The sequence below is a fragment of the Platalea leucorodia genome (assembly GCF_965183815.1).
Source record: "Platalea leucorodia genome assembly, chromosome: 3".
Taxonomy (NCBI): domain Eukaryota; kingdom Metazoa; phylum Chordata; class Aves; order Pelecaniformes; family Threskiornithidae; genus Platalea; species Platalea leucorodia.
This window is the reverse complement of record NC_138825.1, coordinates 78657266-78680176: the sequence shown is the minus strand read 5'-3', so window position 1 is coordinate 78680176 and position 22911 is coordinate 78657266. Positions and strand designations below refer to the sequence as shown.

At 40.4% G+C, this 22911-nt stretch overlaps 1 protein-coding gene across 4 annotated transcripts in view; it reads right to left on the bottom strand.

Moving 5' to 3' along the window:
• The window catches only part of ATG5 (autophagy related 5), an 86908-nt gene extending 65281 nt beyond the window's left edge, over positions 1-21627 (bottom strand). For 2 of the 4 annotated variants that reach the window (XM_082307285.1, XM_082307282.1), the window contains exons 1-4: positions 21561-21627; positions 20610-20770; positions 13254-13381; positions 5805-5883 (exon numbers count right to left, since the gene is read on the bottom strand). In XM_082307285.1, the coding sequence (XP_082163411.1) occupies positions 5805-5883; positions 13254-13381; positions 20610-20717 (315 nt within the window). In that variant the 5' untranslated portion in view covers positions 20718-20770; positions 21561-21627. Of the gene's footprint in view, positions 1-5804; positions 5884-13253; positions 13382-20609; positions 20771-21047; positions 21212-21381; positions 21437-21560 lie in introns of those variants that run through there. The other 2 variants (XM_082307284.1, XM_082307283.1) reach the window with 2 other exon arrangements.
• Positions 21628-22911: the final 1284 nt, after the last annotated feature.

Genomic DNA, 22911 nt, shown 5'->3' with positions numbered 1-22911 from the left:
TCAGGTTTGTATTTATACAAAAGAAGCACACTGGAGTCTTCTACTTATGGAAGAAGGTAACAACCATTCTCTCACTCTGCTAACAAGAAAGGTTTTACAGTGAAAAACATTTCAGGAAAAATAAGAGTCGAGCAATTTTCTGTAAAACCAGAAGTTACTCTAAATCACCCAACCTCAACTTGATAAATACATTTAAATACATCAGTGGATGTATTTAGGCCCTTGCATCCAAAATTCAGGAAAGTAAGAGTTTTAACATGTTTTCAAGCAGATGTTCAATTCTCTGGCAACAAACAGGAGAAAAGGGGGAGAAGTAAGTGACAAGCACCCAACTCCTATTGACCCTCAACAGCAGTTCCGCAACCATTTCTATGCAGGCCTTTGAAAAATGTTTCCTCCGAGTATCATCATCCACATATATGAACTACAGCATATATGCCACTTACAAACATTTTTTTCTTAGAGATACTGGAAATCCTTGTCAGCTCCAACTTTACCTAATACATGTGCCTATTGCTAGCACGTGTGACTCGATTTCATACCCCTTTTATTTGGTTAGAGTTGGCGCACTGCATTCAGCATTGCAGATGCACAGTTACCACTCCTTAGGTAACTTTTATCCCCTCAGTAAATGACAACTACCTTTACTAATTCATTTATGAAGGAATTACGCTAGTAAATCTCACCCAGGTACAAAAAGGATTTCTTTGGAAATTAACTAATCAGAAGTTCAGCATTGTATAGGTATACAGTTAAAGAGTTGTTCTTCCTCTAATTTTTCTTTTATCAACACTTGGTATCACTTGCGATTTTACAATAATACAAGTATTCAGTATCACAAATGCATTATCTTTAGTTTCCAAAGGTTTAAAAACCCAGCATGTTTTATCCTCTCCTTATTCATCTTCTTTTCACAGCTGCTTATGACCATGCTTAACAGTGCAAACCCCCAGAGCCAAACCAGAGTGGCATCATTAGTACGCCCCTTCATAACAAGGGCTTGCCACATATTTTTATACTTTAATTCTCATCCGTTATTCCACAAGAGGACCCTTCCTCTTAACCTATTACAAACTGGCTATTTAAAAAAAGCTTTTGTGAGGGACTGTCAAAACCATTTTGGAAATAAAAGTACATACAATGGGATATTTTTCAAAGGCTTTTACAACATAGCTAACATGTCACAGTAGGAACAATATAGTGCTGGAAAAACCCATACCTTCCCTCCTCCACATAAAACCAGGAAAAATAGTGAAGACTGCTTCAAACTACAGGAACTCAAAATATCCAAGAACCACTAACAGTTGGCAATATGAAAGGGAGCTGGGGATTGCCTTACCTGAAGGAAATTCTGAGGACAAGAATGGTAGTTCCCTCCTCATTAGGATACTGAAAAGAGTTGGAAATTAAATAATGGAATTTCATATCATGATTTCTCCTTATGACAGTGAACCCAGACTCTGGAAACTGTGGATCAAAAGGATGAATATCTTCCAACACCAGAAGTATAAAGGGAAGAGAAGACTGCTAATATCTTTTCCACCAAAGAATACACGGTTTGGTATCGAACTTACAAAGGGAGTGCTATTGTTACTTAGGACTGATGTCTGTAGAGCTGACTAGAAATCTAAGGACAGACATAAAGCTTGTTTCTCACATGAGGATGGCCAATTATAAAGACGTTAAAGAACACTGAACAGAAAGGAAAGTTCTCCTTCTAGGGCAGACCTCGCTCCCTTTCTTCCCCACTCCCCCACAAAGCTGAGTGTCTCAGCATAATTGGGCCCAAGATGAATGGAACACATTACAGGGATTGTTGCTTGCCAGCTGACATCTGTACAGGCCTGTAAAATACTTTTAGAAGTTTAACTTACTTGCTCAAGTAAAAAAAGTAAAGTCTGGTAACCAATCCAGAAGAAAAGAACAGTCAGAAATAGCATACTTCAAGATCAAAAACGTTCTTTACGTGCAAGAATTCAAAGTGAGACACTGGCATCCCTCAAAAAAAGATGAAGCAGTGGAATGTACCTAGTGTCAAGGAACACAGGAACCTAGAAACTAACTTTCACAGTTAAAAGCTGAAGTTTAGAAAAACAATAGTTTTGTTATAACAGTTTTGCTGCACATATGTTGAAATATACTGAACTGTAGGGGGTTTTTTTTTGGACATTCCTGTCTTTCTACAGGTAGGCATCTCCCTGCTGACTTTCTTCCCAAGAATTTCAAATTACAGGGAATGTCACTCCCTGGGGATGTGTTCCAGACAACACACACAGTGTGGTCTGCAGAATAGCAAGGTGATATTTAAAATTGGTCAAAGCTAGCTAAGCTAGTGGAAAGAATCTAGACACAGTAGTACAAAGGTGTGGCATGATTCATTTTCCCAGCTTCTAAGGGATAACACTGTGGAAGACTGGAAAACACTTCTACAGTCTCAGTGCTGTCAACTCTTTTCTTTAGAAGAAAAATACTGACCCATTTCTATGCAGTACTGTGAGTAGAAGCTGAAAAACCTAAACATGAAAGCAGTAACAAACAACACTGCTGCATCTATGAGAGGCATATGAAACAGTTTCACCTACATGAGACTACCAACAGAAAACATGGCATCCCCATGGATTTATAAACTAGGGCACAAAATAATAAGTTTTATACTTAAATATAGAACATGTATGCTTGCTTGTTTTTTTTTTTTTTGTTTTAACTCTACTTGTCATCTTTCTACTTGAGGAAATAGTGATCAAATGTAAATAACTTTATTCAGTTCCCTGAAGAAAGAGACAATTGTAAACAAGCTTGTAGCCACCCCTGGCTACACAACTATGAGATTTGCAGGAAGTTTTAACAGATCCCATAAGCAGCTTTAATTCAAGTACTCTTATTGGTGATGTCTTACTCCCTCCATGTTCTGTATCTTTGAAGGAAAGTTATTAAGAGTTGACTCTGATTGTCTTAGAAAGCTCCAGTAGTACTGGTTTTGTTTCACATACCAGTAGACACGTGCAGCATAAACTTGGTCATAAAGAAGTAGGTATCATCTGTACAGACAGGAGCACCTAATGACCTCTCACATAAAACCTCCAAAAACATCGCAGGTAATTTCAACAGTCTGGTTTCATAACTGCATTCCACCCATATTTATCTATTAGTTCTAGTTCACAAAACATCTGTTTATACTGTGACAGTGTAGTTGCATTAGGCCACGTTTGCAGAAAATTACACCAATAATATGGCACTAAAAATCATAGGAACATATCCAGTGACAGGGGGAGCATCCATGTATTTGTGTTTAGTTACCACCAGCAGTCTTTTTTGAAAAAAAGATTAATTTTAAAACCCCCTCACTTATATTTCTGGCTTCCACAATGTCGCCTAGCAGTTCCACAATTTATCCACATGCCACATGGAAAAGTACTTCCTTTTCACTCCACCTGACCCGATTTTGAGCTAAGAAAACCAAGATGACAGCGGTTGTTATACAAAAACAGATGCAGCCTCTCCTCCTCTACATCAGGTCATGGGTGGTGAGGCAGGCACCAGCAGGTAAGGGCTTCGGCGGAGGGAGAACCTCAGCCTTTCCCCTGCTCCCGTTTCCAGAGCAGTTCACACCTCCCATCTACTGCCCCAAATCCGGAGAGTTGGTTACCAGGCTGAGATCACGAATAGTGCTAAGCGTGCCACAGAGTAGCATGAGATGAGCTTAACAGGGAGGGACAGAGTTTCCCTCCTCCCCGGAAAGCCACACCTGGGTAACAAAGGCACCTTCCCAGACTACGGCTTCTCATGATTCTCAGACCTTAGTACTCTGTTCAAGCTCGTCCTTCTACGACTATTTAAGGCAAGTGTTTTTCAACTTTACTAGAGATATAAATGCATGTTATTTTATTGCATGCCAGAAGTACACATGACTAAACTGCTTATTCAATGAAAACAGTGTGTTTATTATTTGGTCTGTATACCTAACAGGACGACAATTACAAGTATCTGTCAACTTTCAAACTTCTGCTGAACAGAAATAAACTTTTTTAAACAAAGAAAACTGATGGGGGGCGGGAAGTTAAGAAACTCTCTTTACAGATGTTCGAGATATCTGTTGTTGACTGCATGCTTTGGTAAAAGAAAGGAGAAAGCCATGACAAGAAAAGTTAAACCTCAGAAAAATCTAATACTGTTCAATTAAGCCAAATAAAAATTACGGCTCTTTGAAGAATAACTGCACACAAATGAAAAGAATAATCCAGGCAGGAATCCCACACCTAAATTATTTAGCTGTAAGAAACTGTAACACATGAAAATGTCTTCAACATTTTGACATACTTTGATATATTTCAGTTATGTTTTGACTTTAAGGATTAAGAGGAATTTATTTAAATAAACTTTCAGATTACATCGAAAACAGGAAGAGAGATTAAGCAGGTGCTTAATCCAAGGTGTTATATTTTTAAAAACTAAATTACATCAGCTTTTAAAATAATACTGCCTTAGCAGTAAATTATTTCTGCTGATTTTTAATGTACACCTTTGAGACAAACTTAAGTTAGCTGATTTTTTGGCAAGCACCAACATAAGAACACTGTGGTGCTGCAACTTATTTCTCAAGAGGGCTCTACTTTGGGATGGCAACATCCACACGCTGCCACTGCTAATCTTTCAGAGCTCTCAGAACACGTAGCAATTAAATCATGATCTATGAAACTAGATGCCCTAGAGTTTCTTCAAAACTCTGGAAGTTTCTTCATCCCAGCTCTCTCTGACATGTATCAGACAGGAGTGTAGCAATTACAATGGTTTCAAAAAACATCCCCAACTTCACATTCATTCAGTCAGTCATTTCAGAAGTTTCAACATGTAGCAATACATATCATAAGAATGTATGATTTCAGCGCACACTTCCAAAAAGAATCAGACTACTCCTTTTAGCAAGACCTTTTCTAAAACACCCTCAAGAGAAGAATTGTTTGAATGAAAACGTTCAACACGACTGCTTCCCAGTATGCTTTTCATTTCATCTCAAATCTCACACACTAAAGTCAAGCTTATTAAGCTAGTGTTTTCCTTTGGATCAGTTTTCCTATTGCATTGTTTCTTTTATAATGGAGAAATTAAAGTTTCAAAGTTAAATACCATGATTTCTAGTTGTGATTTTGACTTCAAAACATACCTGGGATTATCACCTCAATGCATTTCAGAGCATGAAAGAATCCTGCACCAAAGCTAACCCTGTGCAAGTACTCTTCTGAGCAAAGATCAGTAGTGCTATGAAGTCATACCTAATGGTTTTACAATGTGTAATCAAAATAATGTCTCTCCTGTGACTAAGCCATCACAAGACCAAACTCATTTCACTCAGTTCTCTAAAGGGGACCCACATGATGTACAACAGCATTCCTTGGCTTCAAGGATTTCTACAGTATCTTATATCCATGCTCATGTGTCTAAAAGGATAAGCACTTCTCAATCTTCCCAATCTTCAGTCAACTCAAGCTGACTGAATTAAAAACATTATAGGAAAAGTTCTTCCCTTATATCCACTCAATTGCACTGACATAGTCTCATAACCTACCTTGAAAAACAATTTTGGATTTTCAGATTATAATAGAATCATTTACAAAGGAAAGTCATTTGAAAGCACATACAATCTCATGGAAAACAGCTGTAGACTTACAGGAAACTTTAGATGATTCCTGAAGAAGATTCTACCATTCACTTACTGATAAAATAATTATGAAACCTTTTCCTAGCTTCCAAATTTCACGTAATCCCACGCTCACTTGTTCTTAACTGAAGGTGTATTTCATTTTTACCTTGAAATGCACTGTGATGCTCCAAGGAAGGGCTGTATTTGATGCATGGAGATCAAATAGCAAACCAATTGGGTAATGCCTAAAAATGAAGAAACATTAAATGAACGTAAAAGCTGTGCATTTAAATTCTACATATAACAGTTAACAAACCTATATTTACATTTAAAAAATTAGCTGTTTGACTCCGACAATTAACATTCATTATTGCTTATTCAGAAAAGTTATACAGGCAGGTATAAATGACTGACAGTTTCTGGCAGAATCAAGTCTGGAACTTACATGTTCAGTATCTAAATCAGTGGTCTCCAGGCTGTGCCCACAAAACACTGCTAGCTTTGCAACAGCGTAAGTGGCCTACAGCTGCTCTGTGGAATCCTTCACAACAGTATTTTTAGTTAAAAAGCTTGATAATGGTAGGAATAACTAGTCTGACTGAAAAGTATACATGCTTTCAGATATTTAAACACCATGGGTTTATACCACATTGACCCTTAGCACCTCTTCCCTCTCCCACTTGCCTCATGTCATTGTGGAGAATAAGTAGTAAAGTGAAAAAATGACATATCTGTAAAAGGGCTGAAAGAGGATAGATCAAGATGAACTCTATAGCTTTACTACCAAATTAAGAAGAATGGAAGGGGAGGAAAAAAAAAAAAGATTAATTGGAGTTTTGTATTTCAGTGGTATTCTGGGTTAAAGGAGTTACACAAAGAAGCTGCTTCCTCCAAATATTCACTTCTGTCTTATAGCTTTGTCTGCTTTAAATCCATTACAAGATACAGCCTCCAACGATATAAGGAATATATATCACATACACAAAACTTCCACAGGTACTCTAAAAAAGTCTTTCTGCAATTTTCCCACAAGCAGACACTGGCAAGATTTTTGATAATTTTTTTTTTTTTTTTTTTTTTTTTGCATTCAGCATGCCAAGCTCCATTCTCTTGTCTTTCAAAAACCTTAACTAAAAGAGCCTGACTAGCTTTTCATCCTACAAAGCAATAAACACACACTTAACTAAACTCAGTAGCTTCACTGAATTAAATGGGACTGATCACAGGACACAGAGCCAAGCACGTACATAAGTTTTGAAAGTCCAGAGAGCAATAACTGAGAGCATTGCTCTAAAAGCATCTGTGCCAAGCCAATTTCCTGACCTACTAAACTCTCACACAACAGTGCTTTAGCACCCTCTACGGGTGAGCTAACCCCAAAGCTAAGACAATGTCACCACAACAGCAAAAATAAAAACCAAAACAATACAATTCTTGAACTTACCTATCGCATTTGTAACAACTTAAAAGAAAGAATAGGGGGAAATATCAAGAAAGTACCTAGAACTGTGTTTTCCTGACAAAGGGGACAAAGAATATAGACAATGCATATCCAGATTTATCCTGATTCACTGCTAATGCTCAAGTCTTTACCACTAAGACTTCTTACTACTAACTGCCAGTTAAGTCTTGAGTAGTTCAACAGGGATGCAGGAAGAGTTCCATGAAAGAGTGGGTTTCCAAATGAGCTAAGTAACAAAAATTAGATTTCCTTTGATAATTAGATGAACACAATGACTTTCAGTTACTTTCAATTTATACAACAAAATAAATAGCCAAAAAAAAAAAAAAAAAGCACCAGTCCTTGGCCTACCTCTATATTTTCTACCCAGTTTAGATTGCAAAATGAAGTTCATGTACTCAAGCTTTCTTCAGTAAAATCCTCGTGCTTTGCGCAGCTGATAGATGGCTTTTATTTTGAAAGAGGTCAGCCCTAAATTCATTTTGTTCCATATCAGAACACGAGATTAATAAAGACAGTGAGAGAAATCATTTTCTATTCAGAAGCACAGTCTTCCCTTAAGAGTAAAGTTCACAACAGGTGTGAAGCAATCCTGAGATACAAGGCATGTCCTGCTTCAAATTCCAAGTTCTCACACACTAGCATTTAATCTGAAGCCAACAGAAGCCTTAAGTAATGCCTGTACGTAATGCTGTGTTTCACTTATTTTTGAGATATAGTTACAAGCATTTTTTAAGAGTCTGGAAACAATAGCACCCTTATATTTCCTTCATAATAAAACCTGGTTTCTTAACCAGTATTCCCTCATTAAAGATCTTGCTTCCAGTGTTACTGCTGCAGCACTCTTTCTGAACTTCTATCTGAAAAATAGGCATTGCAATTGAAGAACTACACAAATGCTCTCTAGAGCCTACAGTAACCAGGAGAATGAAAAAAAAAAAAATTCAAAACCCCAAGAAAACCTTTAAAGATTTGCCCCCCACCCCCCCCCCCAAAAAAAAAAAAAAAAAAAAAAGAAAAGAGAAAACAAACAGAACAACAGCTAAGGGAAATGTCCAGCCCAGAAAGGTATCATTTTGAAAAAATATTATTGGATTGTTGAAATCAAACTGGTCTTAACTAGAGTGGGAGCCAAGGACAGGCAGACTGTGCAAAACTTTCTCAAATGAAATAATGGGAAAATATCAAAGGGAAAATGTTTAAGAGACCACAAATCTTGTTTTACAAGTTGCTAGAATAATGATTGGTTCTGGAAAGTCTTCAATCTATAGAAGTGTAACAGCACCTTGACTTCCAGCCATTGTCAATTTATTACTACTTTTATTATTATACAGAAGGTGGTTTCAGAGTCCAAGAGAAGTCCTGGAAAACACCACATTAAGTACTTAAAATTCTTTTGAAAGTGACAGATGGACAGTAAGGAAAATCTATTACTACTTTTCTAACAATTTCTTTCTGAACCCAGAACAGAAAGTGACAGCATGAGTTGGTAGGTTGTTTTCAGAACAAAACAATTCACTGTGTTAATTCAGTAAGACATGTCACATGAACTGATAAATCCAGGACAAAAAAATCCTATGCGCCAGAACTGTCTGGGATACTAAATGTATCAAGTGGCCAAAATCTGGTGTTTAGGTATTTCTATGAACAAATGTCTCACTGAGGAAAATTTTAGCTGCATCGGAAAATAGTTTCACCTTTTCCTTTAGTATTTGGTAAGAAATAACTTTTTCTTAGATCTTTTAACCAAACAGTAGCATTTTCAAACAATATGTCAGCTATGCCTGATCAAATAGTGCTTTGATCTTTTGGCTTCCACTGATTCTGGATTAGGAAGGCTCAAGCATCCATCCAGTTGGTACTAGAGAGACACCTATGCAAATACCAGGGCTAGAGCACAATCCACAGAAAAGGGACAGAAACTCTGCTGAAGGCTATGTGCAAGTGCTCAAATAGGATGGTAACAAGCTATAGGGGGTGTTGTCCCCTAGCATCTGCTGAAGAAACCACCCCTGGCTCATCAGAGGCCTTCACTCAGGCAGAGCTCCTGAGAGAGGGTGCAGCTCTCCAGGTCTCAAGCTGCCAGGAGAGCTTGGGACCTCTCCTGAGGGCTGGGGCAAGCAGAGGAAATATCCTTGCCTAGAGGAGGTGTGTGGTAGTGGAGGAGCTATGTCACCAAGTTAAGGAGCTGCAGGAGGTCAGTGGGCTGCACAGCATCAGGGAAGACAGAAAGAGTGATGGCATCTTCACTGAGACCTTGCAGAGATGAGAGCCTGAACTCCCAGCTGCACAGAAAGAGGGTCTGCAGTCACTGGAGTGGTGAATGGAGACTTGCAAGATGGGGAAGACCAGAGTCTTGCGACCTCTGGCAAGAGAAGGCAGGCTCCTTTTCCACCTGCAGTCAGTGCCTCAATGGCAGAGAAGGGGCTGGAAGTTCTGAGGAAGCATCAGAGCAGCCTGAACAGCACAACCACACCAAGAGGAAGCAATCAGAGGTAGGAGACTCCCTCCTACAGGGGACAGAGCCCTCCCCCGTCTGCCAATCTCACTTGCTACCTGCCGAGGTTTGCTGCTTGTTAAGAAGTTGCAGACTGGCAAGGGTTCTCCTGTGCTTGGATTATTAGCCCTTGCTGTTCAACCATGCTGTTCACATGGGCACAAATCGTAAGTGCTGCAAGGGAACCCTTGAGAGTATCAAGAGTGACTATACAGCTCCAGGGGTAAGGTGGCATCTCCACAATTTCACCATTGAAAGAGAAAGGCTCAGAGAGGCATGAATGCTGGTCAATAACTGCAGGTTGTGCAGCTGGTATGACAAGGATTTGGCTTTTACAGCCACAGGACACTCTTTGGGGATGAAAGACTGCTAGGGAGAGATAGAATTCACTTAAGTGCGGCAAAAGTATCTTTGCCTTCAGGTTGGCCAGCCTGGTGAGGAGAGCTTTAGACCATAACAACAGGAGTGTGAATAGCAACCCACAGACAAGTAGAAATTAATGGACATGGGTGGAAAGCAAGTGGTGAAAGGTGACGGCTACAAGGGAGATCTCAAAATGATAAAAGAGGGTAGAAGATAGTCTACCACAAGTGTATGTATGTAAATGCACACAGCTTGGGAAACAAGCAGGAGAAGCTAGAGCTCTGCGTGCAGTGACATAACCGTGACAGTGTCGGGCTACCTGAGACATGGTGAGCCAGCTTGCACAACTGGAATGCTGTTGTGGATAGATGGACGCAAGCTGCTCAGGAAAGACAGGCAGGGCAGATGAGGGAAGAGGGCTGTCTGTGAGGGAGCAGCTTAGATGTATGAAACTTAATGGGACAGACAACAGGTTGGTTGAGATCTTGTGGTTCAAGATCAGAGGAGAGACTAGTAAGGGCAACATCATGGTGAGTTTGTTACAGATCATGCAATCCAGGCAAGGAAGTAGATAAAGTCTTCTTTAAACAACTCAAGAAGTTTCTGCATCACAGACCGTGGTCCTTGTTAATCTCTGACATCTGCTGGAAAAGCAGCACGGTGGGACACAAGTAGCCAACATCTCTTGATACAGGCATTGGATGGACAGAGCTGACCTGCAGCTGAATCTGTTGCTTACTAACAAGACAAAACAGTTCTGGGTATGATAATCAGTGGCAGCTTTGGCTGCAGTGACCATGAAATGGCAAAGTTCAAGATCCTGGAGAGACTGATAAAGGAGAGCAAGCAGAATACAGACCTTTGACTTCACTCACCACTTCCTCCTTGGGCCCCTGCACAGTTCAGGCTCGGCCACCTCAGATCCATCATTGGACAGAGCTTTCAGTCCCTCACCTGCAGCCAGAGCACTGAACCTATCCTGTAGTTACAGAAATGCAGCTGGAGAAGGAGCCTTCCTCCTGCTGCCAGAAGTCACAAGCTTCCAGCCCTTCCATATTTTAGGAGACTATATTCCAACCCAATATTCACAGACTCTGCCTGCATCTCCTTCAATGTAGTTGTAGGTTTAGGCTCCTGCAGCTGCAGGGTCTCTGAGAAGATTTGATCTATTTCCTTTTGTAGTCTCTGATGTTGCACGGTCTGATGACCTCTTCCTGCAGCTCCTTAACTTGGTGACACAGACCATCCCCCAGCACACACCTCCTGCAAGCAAGGAGACCATCTTCCCCTGCCCCAATAACCTCAGTGGGAGGCCCCAGGCCCCTGTAACTCCAGACCTGGAGAGCTTCATCCTCCTTCAGGAGCCTGGCCTGAGTGCTGCAGACCATAAAGTTGACACCATGTTTCAGGCTTCCTCCAAAATCTCACCGGAAAACAGAAGAGCTGCAGCTGACAAGAGATACTACATCCCAACCAGGTATGAAACCGCACAGACTGTAAGCAATATGACCTCCCAGTGCAAAGCAAATAATTTGAATAAGCAATATTATTAGCAAGTTTTATTCTGTTCTGAATGCAGAAGTTATACTTAAAAAGATTAGGCATTAAAGCTCACTATTCTTCCTCTACAAACTACTAGTTCAATCTAATTCTCAGTTCTGGTATTTGAGTCTTCCTTCCCTGCAACAAGCTTCAGCTATTTAGGGGATTACAATTCTCCTAAAATAATGGTTTGCAGATAGCATTTTCCTTAGAAAAGCAATTCCACTGAAATCAGTGGAGCTGTTCCTGGCAGAATATACTTAGATTTTCTGAAAGATCAGAGCCTTAATTAGCAGATCATAATTACACTATTCATCTTCATTTCAATGTTCAACAGCTTTATTAACTCTTCACTTAATTTTAGAATTATAATTTATATTTGTACTCTATACCTATATTTTATATATATTTTTTTTTAATTCTAGTTTAAACATCACAGTATTTGAAAGCTTACAGAAAATAGAGATCTATTTTTCGTTGAAGTAAAAAGCCTCTCTTTCCTTTATTTTTACAACTTCAGTGAAAACCTTATAAAGTTTCCTCCCATTATCTACCTAACATTATGAACACACTGGGACAAACTTGGTACCTTGCTGTTTATTTAGATGGTATCCATGACTCAAGGTCACTATGACACACCAAGAAACCAATTATTGTTAAATTCCAGATAATTTAAATAGATGTCTGAAGCTGATTTTGCCAGCCCGTTTTGGAAAAGTGAAAAAAGCTAGGGTTTATGCTTTTCTATTTACATATTTTCAAGGTTTACACTAGGTTGGTCTCAAAGAAACAAAAGACTATAGAAGACATCTACTGCATCACCAAGTCTAAAGGGACTCCATGATGTGATGCTTGCTAATGACAAGACAATCCAGGTTCAAGAAGCTAAAACAGTCACTGGCAGTTTTCTTCCCTATTATGATACAGGAAATAAAGAGAGGTATAAAATCTCTTCAGCATTCAAAATACTAAATACTTTCTGGAGAGCTGATGGTATCTATACGGAGCTAGCAAACATTGCAGCTCTCAAAATGTTTTCTTTAAATCTCTTTATGGCAGAAATAGAAAGAAACAAAATCTGATCAACAGTATTTATGAAAACTAAGTAAATGAAACAATGCCAGTCTGATTCCCCAACCTCTCAGAAAAAAAAAAGCAGATACTTTTAATAGACCATAGGACAGAACAAAAATAGAATCAACAGCAATTAGTTCAATAAAGTCAAACTAATTGAATTCAACAAGAGCCTGTGCATCAGTATTAGATTCTCTGTCTTACAGTGCAAGCACATATCACGCCAGTGAAAAGTGAAGGTTACGCACATTTTGTTATCTTTAAGCATATATCCTGTCTGCATCCAGAAACAGTACTTCCTATCTGTGTTATTAGACATCTTTTAAGAAGGTAGAATAACCTAAAGAAAGATTTGTGGCGATTCTACTGCAAGAAACAGTAAAGCCAAAACCACAGGCATTTCATATTACAGTAACAACTAGAACAAAAACAATAGGTGCAGCACAACCTTTGCCTTACACATATAGCAAGTACAAGCAGAATAATAAAAAATATGTTCAACATTAAACCTTCTTCTGTTTTTCCCAAACAACATGCTTTTCTTACCCTCCTCCTCTTTTACAATCTTTGAAACCCAATGGAGTGATTAGTTTAGGAAAAGTACTGACACTGTGCTGAACTTGATAACTCTCTACATGATAAATTGAGTAAAGATACAAAAAGTTAAATAAACTCACCATTTCAGTGGTGTACCTTCATATTCAAACCATATTTCACTAACTTCCTCTTGTCTCATAACTTTCTGAAAGTGTTTCTTTACTTTGTCTGTTACCAGTGTCAAGTAGCTTATCCTTGGCAAAAGTAACTGAAAGAAAAAAATTAAAGAAGCTTTAAGTATACATAAAATTTACTAAATTAATAAATCTGTAACAAGTATGCAAATTCATAACCAAAATTTAGTCAGCATTTTATTTTTCCCCCTCCTTAAGGTAAGACTTCTTTTAGACAGTTTACTTATTAATGGTCAATGAAAGGCTACAAGATTATGTACTCAGAAGATGCAGAATAGCAGTATCCAATACACCAACGTAAAAGAAAAAGTAAAAAAATAAGTTTTGATTCTTTCAATGTGGTGGGAGGGAGAAAAGTGGAATTTAATTTCTGGAATTTAATTTTCTGTATTTAAGCAGGCCAAAGAACAAAGTTTTTAACTGTTTTCATATGAACAGATAGGAACATGTTCTACCTTCTTATTGAATATAATGAGCAACTGTGTATCAGCGATTATTTCAAAACGGAAATTCCTACAAAATATAAAAAAAGAGAATGAAAACTAGCTGCTTAAGGGTTTGGTTTCCAAGTGCATTTTGTATTTCCAATAGCTGGCAATTTCCATTTTCTTTGCACTGGGTTTGCCAATTCAACATGCTAATCAAGGCTACTATGATTCTTCCACTATTTAACCTTTACCCAGCTACTAAAATCAGAAAGAAAACTGAGTATTTTGTCAGTTGAAACAAGACACCTTCTTACAGCTTTCTGGTATACTATCTTTTTTTTCTCAAGTGTAATGTTATGCACTATCCAAAACAGAATGCTGTGTTATTTTTATTTGCAATCCCCTCCTCCTTTTTTTTTTTTTTTTTTTTTTAAAGTCTCATGCCTAGTAAGAGTGGTTAAGCAGACTGCATCGGTGTACTGACTGATGACTGTATAGCACATTTACTTAAGATGAATCAGTCCATAAACTTTAATGAACAATGCCTTTTAGTATGCCGATGAGAAAAGATTAACCTCTCTGTAAAATAACAGTTAGCTTTGGAGCAGACATTTTAAATGAATCATATTCATCCTGTAAAGTTATTTTCATTTCCTAATTATTAATTAAATAGATGGGTCTAAGGAATAAATAGAAATAAATTACATTTTGCATATTTAGCGAAAGAGAAACATTTGTTTTCTAGTGTTCCTCATAACCAGTGTTGTTTCTTAAAACATTTTCTTTATAGTATATGGATAATGCTAGGCCTTAAGTGAATGTCTATGGTACAGACATCCCAAACCACGTAAGGATATATTTCGACTCACAGAAAACTAGATCTCTGCTGCAACATTCTTCCAGAATCTCTCCAACAATTAGACTACACTTTGATACACAAATTAGATAACATTTTGGCCATGGCACTAGAATTTATTTATAAATATCAGATTCACAAAGAAGAAGTATGGAGAGTAAATCAAGAGTAAGTTCTTATGAAAGAGAATAGATTTGTCTTTTAGATAATGCTGTATTAGGTTACTAATCTGCATACATCTATGAAACAACTAAATTTTAGGATTATATAAAACTACAAAAGATCAAGACTCACCACTATCACAGTCATCAAGTCAGTTAACACTTGATCTTTTATGTACCATATGGTTTTCTTTTTCTATCTGTTGCTTGTATTACCATCATCATATTGTTTCTACCTTCTTTCATAAGAGTCTCATTCAGCAAGGTAACTAAACACAGTCTTCAGTTTTAAAAGGCGAACAATCTCAATAAATTCAATGAAGTCATGTACACACTCAAGTGAGAATTGTTTTGTACCTCAATGACTTGAATGACAACATAATCTTATCCTTTATTAGCCTAATTCCACATATTTACACTGATTGTTCTTGAGACAATATAGTCTAGGCTATTCCAATCAAACCCAAATATTTTTTGTAATAATTCCATATTATTTCTGTGTGATATTTACAGTTAAATGAATGCTGGTATATTCTGATAGGAGACCCATTTGGACTGATACAAAAGCCAATTTTCAGCACGCTGCACATGGCACAGCCACGCAGAAATTGATAAATATACTAAAGCATTATTGATTGCAACAGTGTTTGACATAACCCTTTAAACTGCACAACTAACTTCCTCTGTAAAATGTTTTACTTCAGTTTGTAGTGTGGAAGAACAATGCAGTTTCTATTTCAACACAATTAGAGATCACAGACAATAATCAAACAGCATTTAACTGAATTTAACAGAATGTGGCCAGCACTCCCAGTGGGCCTCTTTGGAGTACAAAGCCTAATGGTTCATCAGGGTAACAGGGACTGCCTATTTTTCAGAGATGCTTAGCATTTGCAGCACCTACTGAACTCTTTTTGGTCTTCCCACCTCTTCTACCTTGCTACAGTCTTCCCCTTCCTGGGAGACACGAAAGAATCCAAGTCTCTCTCTCTTTTCTAGGTTTAATTATCCTAGAGATTTACAAGTATACTAAATCTGTTAAGTGAGACCTTTAAAAGCATAGTTTAAAGACATTTTCATTTTGTTACCCCTTTTAATATCCCTTGTCCACCAGTGGTCTATCTAGTGGTTGACACAAAACATTTTCACTCCAAAAATCCTGTAATTTTTAAATGTGATTACTGAGTATTTCCAGAGGAAAGGTGCTAAAAAATATTTAGAAAAAAAACCTTAATGTATTTAACGATATGTTGGGCTTTAGTCAATCTCTCTGACAGCAGAATCGCATCAATTGTTTTATAGAGGCCTCTATATGAAAACCAGAGTTCTGCACAGCAGTTCACCTTCTAGACTAGTAGACACTCACAAGCTTCTCCAACATTCTAGCCATGTGGCAAGAAGCCTTCCTTTTAGGCAAAGCCATGTTCACCAGAATGACACCTCTCCCACACTTTTGCTACTGACTCCTAAACCAGTCTGTGCAGGCCAATGAGGCTATGTCCTTCCAGCCTTTGGTTACCCTACAGCAATACTTCTAGTTGCTGGGAATGAATGGCCGTGATTCAGTGATAAGAGTAATTCTTGGTTTAGGGCTGTAATACCTAATTAAGAAAAAAACACCACATGATCATATGACAAGACATACTAATCCAAGTTAAACTCATTCCACTAGGTCAAATTTGCTCACTTGCCTTTTTTTTTTTTTTTGACAAATAACCTTCTATCAGCAGACTTTGTGCTAAAGGTTAGAACAATGCTATGAAAATCAAACACATCCAACAATGCAAGTAATATAACAACTGCAACCTGAATGTAGGACTGTTAAATCACTACATAATATGCTAAAAGGCAAAATGCCCATCATAAATGAAATGACACACAGTACTGCATGGGCAAATACGCAGACAAGGTAGTATCAAATTTTTTAATGAACAGACTGAGTGCATATTTAGCACAGATTCAATAGTTATCAATTTAAATAGTGTATGAGAGAAAATAACTAATAGGAAAGTATATGATATAACACATAAGGAATGAAACAGAAGAGGATCCCAGTTTTGATTCGAGTTGTCTGGCAACTGACTCTGCCATGCTGCCCACTGATCAATGGCAGACGAGTATAATACTTGCCACTCACTATGCTGCCTAACAAAGAAACCTGACTGAAAAACCTCACTTTCAGTTGAGCTTTGTGGCTCGGAAGTAGCCACATCTGTCTTGTCTCCTAGAAAGGACAGACTTGTAAGAAGATCCAAGAGAAATCTAAAGCAGTCAGTGGGTGAATTGCTTTTAAGTGTCACGACTAAGTAAGGATTCCTGAAATGTAAAGTGAGGCTGGGTGCCTTTCCCTCCAGCAACCAGTTGTGTAAATTTTCTGCCACTCGGTATAAAAACAAAAAGCTGGCATAAACTCCCTCAAAGTAGTCAGAGTACATGGTATAAAGCCAAGTAGATGTTCATGACCTGTTGGGATCAGACTGGCCAGTTCAGCAGTAGTGAAGACAAGATAAACAAATCGCTCAGTACTAACAATCAAAAAAAATACCATTTGGGAATATGAAAAAAACCTAAAATTCATATTCACATCTGAATTCTTAAGTCAATGGCCATACCCAACGTAATTATTTCTAGATCTTGATTAAAAGCGAGACACAACAATCATCAACTGCTTTTGATACAATTTCTAGCCCTAACTTTGAAAGAAATGGTGAAAAACTTGCAGACAATTCATATATGCTCAGCTTAAACCAAAATAGCTACACAAAACTGATGGGGGGGAGCGGGGCAAACAAATAAGATTAGGAGTTCTGCTTATTAAATTAAGAAAACAAAAGTAAATCTCCAAATACATTACCAGGCAGAATAAATCCTAGTAGGCTAGAACATGCCATCCCCAAAATCATACAAACAGCAACACCTTCCTTTTGCATATTGTGTATTGCTACAGTATTTAATCACAAAAACCAGGAATGCTTTCTGTAGAGGTCAAACGAAACGCAAGGAACTCCTAGTGCCTAAGTAAATGCTCACAATATATCTCCGCATAAAGAGAGTAACTCTCCAGCTATCTCCACAGGTTTTGTTGCAGACCAACACATATTTTACATGCAAAACAGATTATAAAACAGAAAATTCTGGATTTAACAAGAACTGGACTGGTCTGATCACCAATGCATCCAGCATGAAGAAACAAAGCATCCTAACATGCAATGGCTTCACATTGCTCACTATTATAGACATCTTAATAAAACAACCCTTTTGACACTGAGGAAGCTTAAAAGAGTGGCCCAGTAAAAGCTAGTCCCTTGGGCAGAATATCATTCCAAGATTGCCTTCTGCTGTAATTTTGTTCTTTACACCTGACAAATCTCAGCCAACGAGTATTCTGCTTCCTGTACACATTTTATTTCTAACTGTTGTTTGCACCAAGAAACAGATGGTACACCATTTTAAAGTAAAAATCGTAACAATTTTAGGACTAGGGGAAAAAAAAACAGATAGCTCAGCAAGAAAGGTAGTTCAACCTAGCTGTTCCTAATTATGCTTCCACTCCAAACACAAGCATCTGTAGGAAACACTCCAAAGAAACTGACATATCTGCTTCCAGTGTAACTCTGCTGAAACCTACCTGGCTTGACTACAGCAAGAAATAGGACAGTGTTTTACCTGAGCTGCTTAGTCTTGATGTCACTACTCTTTCCAAAAGATAGACAAGCTCATTTTAAATTAGCTCTGCTAGCCCCATGCAGTGCCATAATGTGATACACGTATGCATCGCTCCTGTGCGGTGCTAATACATCTAACAGACAGGGGTCTCCTGCTGCACCACTCACAACAAACTGAAATCCATCACACAGATTCTGGGTTGTTTTTCTAACCCTCCAGGTCTGTGTCTTCCTCCATCTTCATAAACAAGTTCCTCAGAGCAGAAGCTTCCCCCCCGCCCCTTAGCATAGCGATGCCGGTATTTCCTTCCCATTTACAGAAGGCAGTTTGGAATACAGAGGTTGTATCTATATTAACAAGTACAGAGGTGTGATATGAGGAGACGTGTAAAGCTGAACAGCTGGTGTCAAGGGCTGGGAATGTTCACTTTTTTTACTCCAATTTCACAGGTTTTGATGGGTTTACTTCAACTTAGCTCCAGTTTGATCCTATACACTAAATGCCCATTAGCAGTTGAAGCACATCATCTGCTTCAGCTTCATGTGAAAATGATTCAGCTTGTGGGTTATGAGAGTGCTGTGTGATGCAAACCTGGGCACAGTAAGTGGAAAGGACGAAGACTTCCTTCAAAAATGCACTCCAGATCTGAACAAAAACATTAACGTAGATGCACTCTGAAACCATGAGAACTAAACCATGATTTAAAACCTTGATTGCTATTCTACCTTTTACTGTTATAAATCCTTAGTCCCTTCAAGAAGCAAAGCTATATTATCAGCTCCAACATGACCTGAAAAAGGAAGAAGCTAAAATTTTAGAACTCTGATCTGTGAATAACCACATTTTGCAGAAATAGGTAATTAAGCCTTGAGAATTTCTGTGCACGCTTTAAGCAGAGTAAATAAAAGAAACTCTGCCAGCTTAAAACCATCTCCTTGGCTTACAAAGTTGGCCACACCATGAAGATAACATGGCTTCAGGGTTTCCATGCTGATGTTAAACAGATCAAGACTGCATGTCTCTATACTTAAGACTCATATCTTTCATGTAACACTTATACAACATATACATGTATATTTTAAATCATATTTATATATAAAAGCATACAGAATTTAAAGTCTGAGACTTCTAGATAGCCCAAATGCATCTGGCAATAGGTCAACCACATGAAGTAAAAGTGCTTCTGTTTTACCAGTGGTGAAACTAAAGCATAGAAAGATAAGCACTATCATCGCTGAACGAAAAGCATTAATGCTTTATTAGGTTTCAAAAACCCATTGAACACACATGTAAATCAGCAACTGATGACACAAAGATGCTATTAAACACAGAGGAAAAAATATTTCTATCCAGTAGTATTTTCTAAAAGATTCTAAAGGATTTCAGAATCACGTAAAAACGCATAGTACAAGATTTTCCTCCCACATACTTGCTACATTTCAAATTTTTCACTGAATCAGCTAACATTCTCTATCAATCAAATGTCTACTAGGTGCTGAAAGGATGAAAACTGCTGAGCACAGTATAAATAAATACCACATGATTATAGAAGGCCTTCCAGCTAACAACTCAAATAAATCCATCTCGCCCTCGTTTTTATCATCAGCTAGCAATCCAGTTCAGGCACTGTACTGTTAAGACATTATAGCTGCTTTTCCGACATCTGAGCTAGATCTCTCATGGCTGCTAGCATTTAAAGAAAATGAGCAGAAAACATCCATGAGCAGAAATACTGGAGCCAGCGTTCATTATGAGTTTGTGTTACACAGGTGACTGATCTTAATGTTTAAGATTGCACAAACCTCTGACTGCAGTTATTTCTGTAGCAAGGTAACATACAAGATCTCTCCCTTCTTCTGGTCATTATCCAAGAACATACAAACTCACCATGAGTACACATAAAGCCTCCTCCTTTTAGCTAATTACTTGTTAACTTTTTCTTAATTTTGTTAAGACCTTAATTATCGGTGATAAGTTTATCTCACTGGTGAAACAAGCCCAAAGTTTTGAACCTGCTGTGAAGAGGCGCATCACGCAGAGTGGTCATACAATTTACTTTCAGAACATACCAGAAATAAGAAGAAAAAAGCTGGGTTTTTTTTCACAACATGTAGTAGCACACATGATGAGAATGAAGGAAATAAACATAATTGTGGCATTGGACTATTGTGACTACCTTCATTATACTCACATAGTACGGTTCAGCTTCCCTTTCAGTTATCTCATCCTGATAGAGAGTGAAACAGGTTGGTATTCGTCCAAACCACACATCTCGAAGTACATCTTTGTCATCTGTCATTCTCCCAACGGACAGTGAAGCACATGTAGATCAGTTTGTCTCCTCAGCTAGAACTGTAACCCCGTTCCCCCCAAAAGAAACAAGTCAGCACGACTGCAAGTAAAATACGTCTTGTTAGATGTTCTCCCACAAGGACGCTCCTGCAAGCACGATCAACGCTGTCACTGAGACACTAAATGCCATCACTTTTGTATAAAGTAATGGGATGAGTTAGGGCCTCCGAGTTAACACTTTCCCAACTACGAACACACGGTGGATGACGAGTAAACGAGCATTTTCTAAGCCTGCATCACGCCCCAACCATAGAGCCAAAGGGACCTTTCCCATTACCGCCTTGCGGTCATCCCGCAGCTCCCACGCCCCGCCGAGGCCCCGGCTTTACCGCGGGCCAGCAGCCCCGGGCCCACGGGCAGCCAGCACAGCCGGTGCCCACAGCCGCGCAGGGACGACGAAGCGAGCAGGTCGCTCGGGGCGGCGGGGGGACAGCGAGGCCCTGGGACGGGCCCCAGCATCTCCCACCGCCGCGCTGAGACCCGGGGGCGCCCCGCCAGCACGTTCGGTGCGGCGGCCGCCCTCGGCGCCCGCCGCAGCGGCCCGGCCCGGCCCGGCGGAGCCCCCCTCCCTCCCAGGAGGCCGCCCGAGGTGAATCAGCACGGGGCCGGACCGAGGAGCGCTACGACGGCGGCCCCCGGCGTGCTCTCCCCAACCGACGGCAAGGCCGGGGGGCGGGCCGCGGCGGCCCCGCCCCAGCCCCAGCCCGCCGGGGAGCGAGCAGCGGCCCCCGGGAGGAGGGCCCGCCCCGGGCCCCCCGCCGAGGGTGTCGGGAGCGGGGACGGCCGTTACCTCAGTCGCGACCCGCGCCAGCGGCGCGCCAGGCAGGAACTGAACCGCGGCCCCGCCCCCGCCTCGGCCCCGCCCCCGCCCCGCCCCCAGGCGCACGCGCTGTCCGCCGCGCGGCTTCCGCCCGGTTCCCGGTGGGCAAGGTCCGGCGCCGGAAGCCGGAAGCGGGGCGGAGGGGGGCGGGGGAGGGCGGCCGGCGGGAGGGGCGGGGCGGGTCTCGGGGCGGGAAGGAGGCGGAGGCGGGGCCTGAGGGCCCGGCCCGGCCCCGCGGCGGCCGCGGGCAGCGCCGTGGCGGTGGGAAGGAGTCGGTCCCGCAGCCGCCCCCCGCTGCGAGGAGGCAGGGCCGGAGGCGGGGGGTGGCTGGGCTGCAGCTGTGGCCGGGCCTGGGCCCGGGCCCGCTCCTGGGGCGTGGGCGGGGTCGCTGAGGCGATAGGCCGCGCTTCTGCCGGCGCGCAGGAGCCGGTGAGGCTTAACGCTGAACGTCCCCGGTGCTGACGGGCTCAAATGCTCTTCTGAGGGTTTGAGCGCCGTCGGACCGCCTGAGCTCTCTGTCCTCTCTCACCCGATTGTTCTCTTTTCCTGTTCTTTATGTAGCCGAGTTTAGACGCCGTGATGTTACACCACGATCCCAGGAGGGTGAGGAGGACGTGCTGCCGCCAGGCACATCTCTTGCACACCAAAGCATCGATTCCGGGGCAGTTTTTATCGGCCCCATGGGTGCCAGCACGCAGTGAATCCCGTCTCTGCATTTTAAAGAACATCTCCTGCAATTGTGCCACTCTGCAAATCCCCATCTCGATGTCCTGCCGCCGTAGGAGTGAACAGCAAGGACAGCACTTCTCGGGTGGGAGGGAGCATCGTAATTCCAAGGAAGATCTGTACCACAGCTTCCTTGCGAGTATGTGTCGCCCACCAGCAGTTGTCAAAGCTGGGTTCTTCCGTGGCAAGACGTACAACTGTAGCAAATGTATTACAACTGGTATTTTGGCAGTTAACATTTGAAAGAAAATTGTTTTTACCTGATGCGGGTGGCACACACTGCAATTTCAGTAGTGCTATGTTCTTGCTACGCTGGCTTGTGGCCACCAGATGTCATGCAGTGGCCACTGCTGCTGAAGGTGTCGTAAGGAATTCAAGAACTAACTACAGTTATTACCGACTTTTTGTGGGTTTTACCCAAAGACAGGCTTTTTAATGAATTTGTATGTTGCTGATTCAACCGTATGGTTTGGGGAGTTTTAGTATTTTTTCAGTCATCTGAAAGATTACAGAAGTCTGAAGAGCTTGTTTTATTTTTTCCAGTTTAAATAAGCTTGTCACGATCACCTCTTTTTGGTAAAACATAATATTGTGA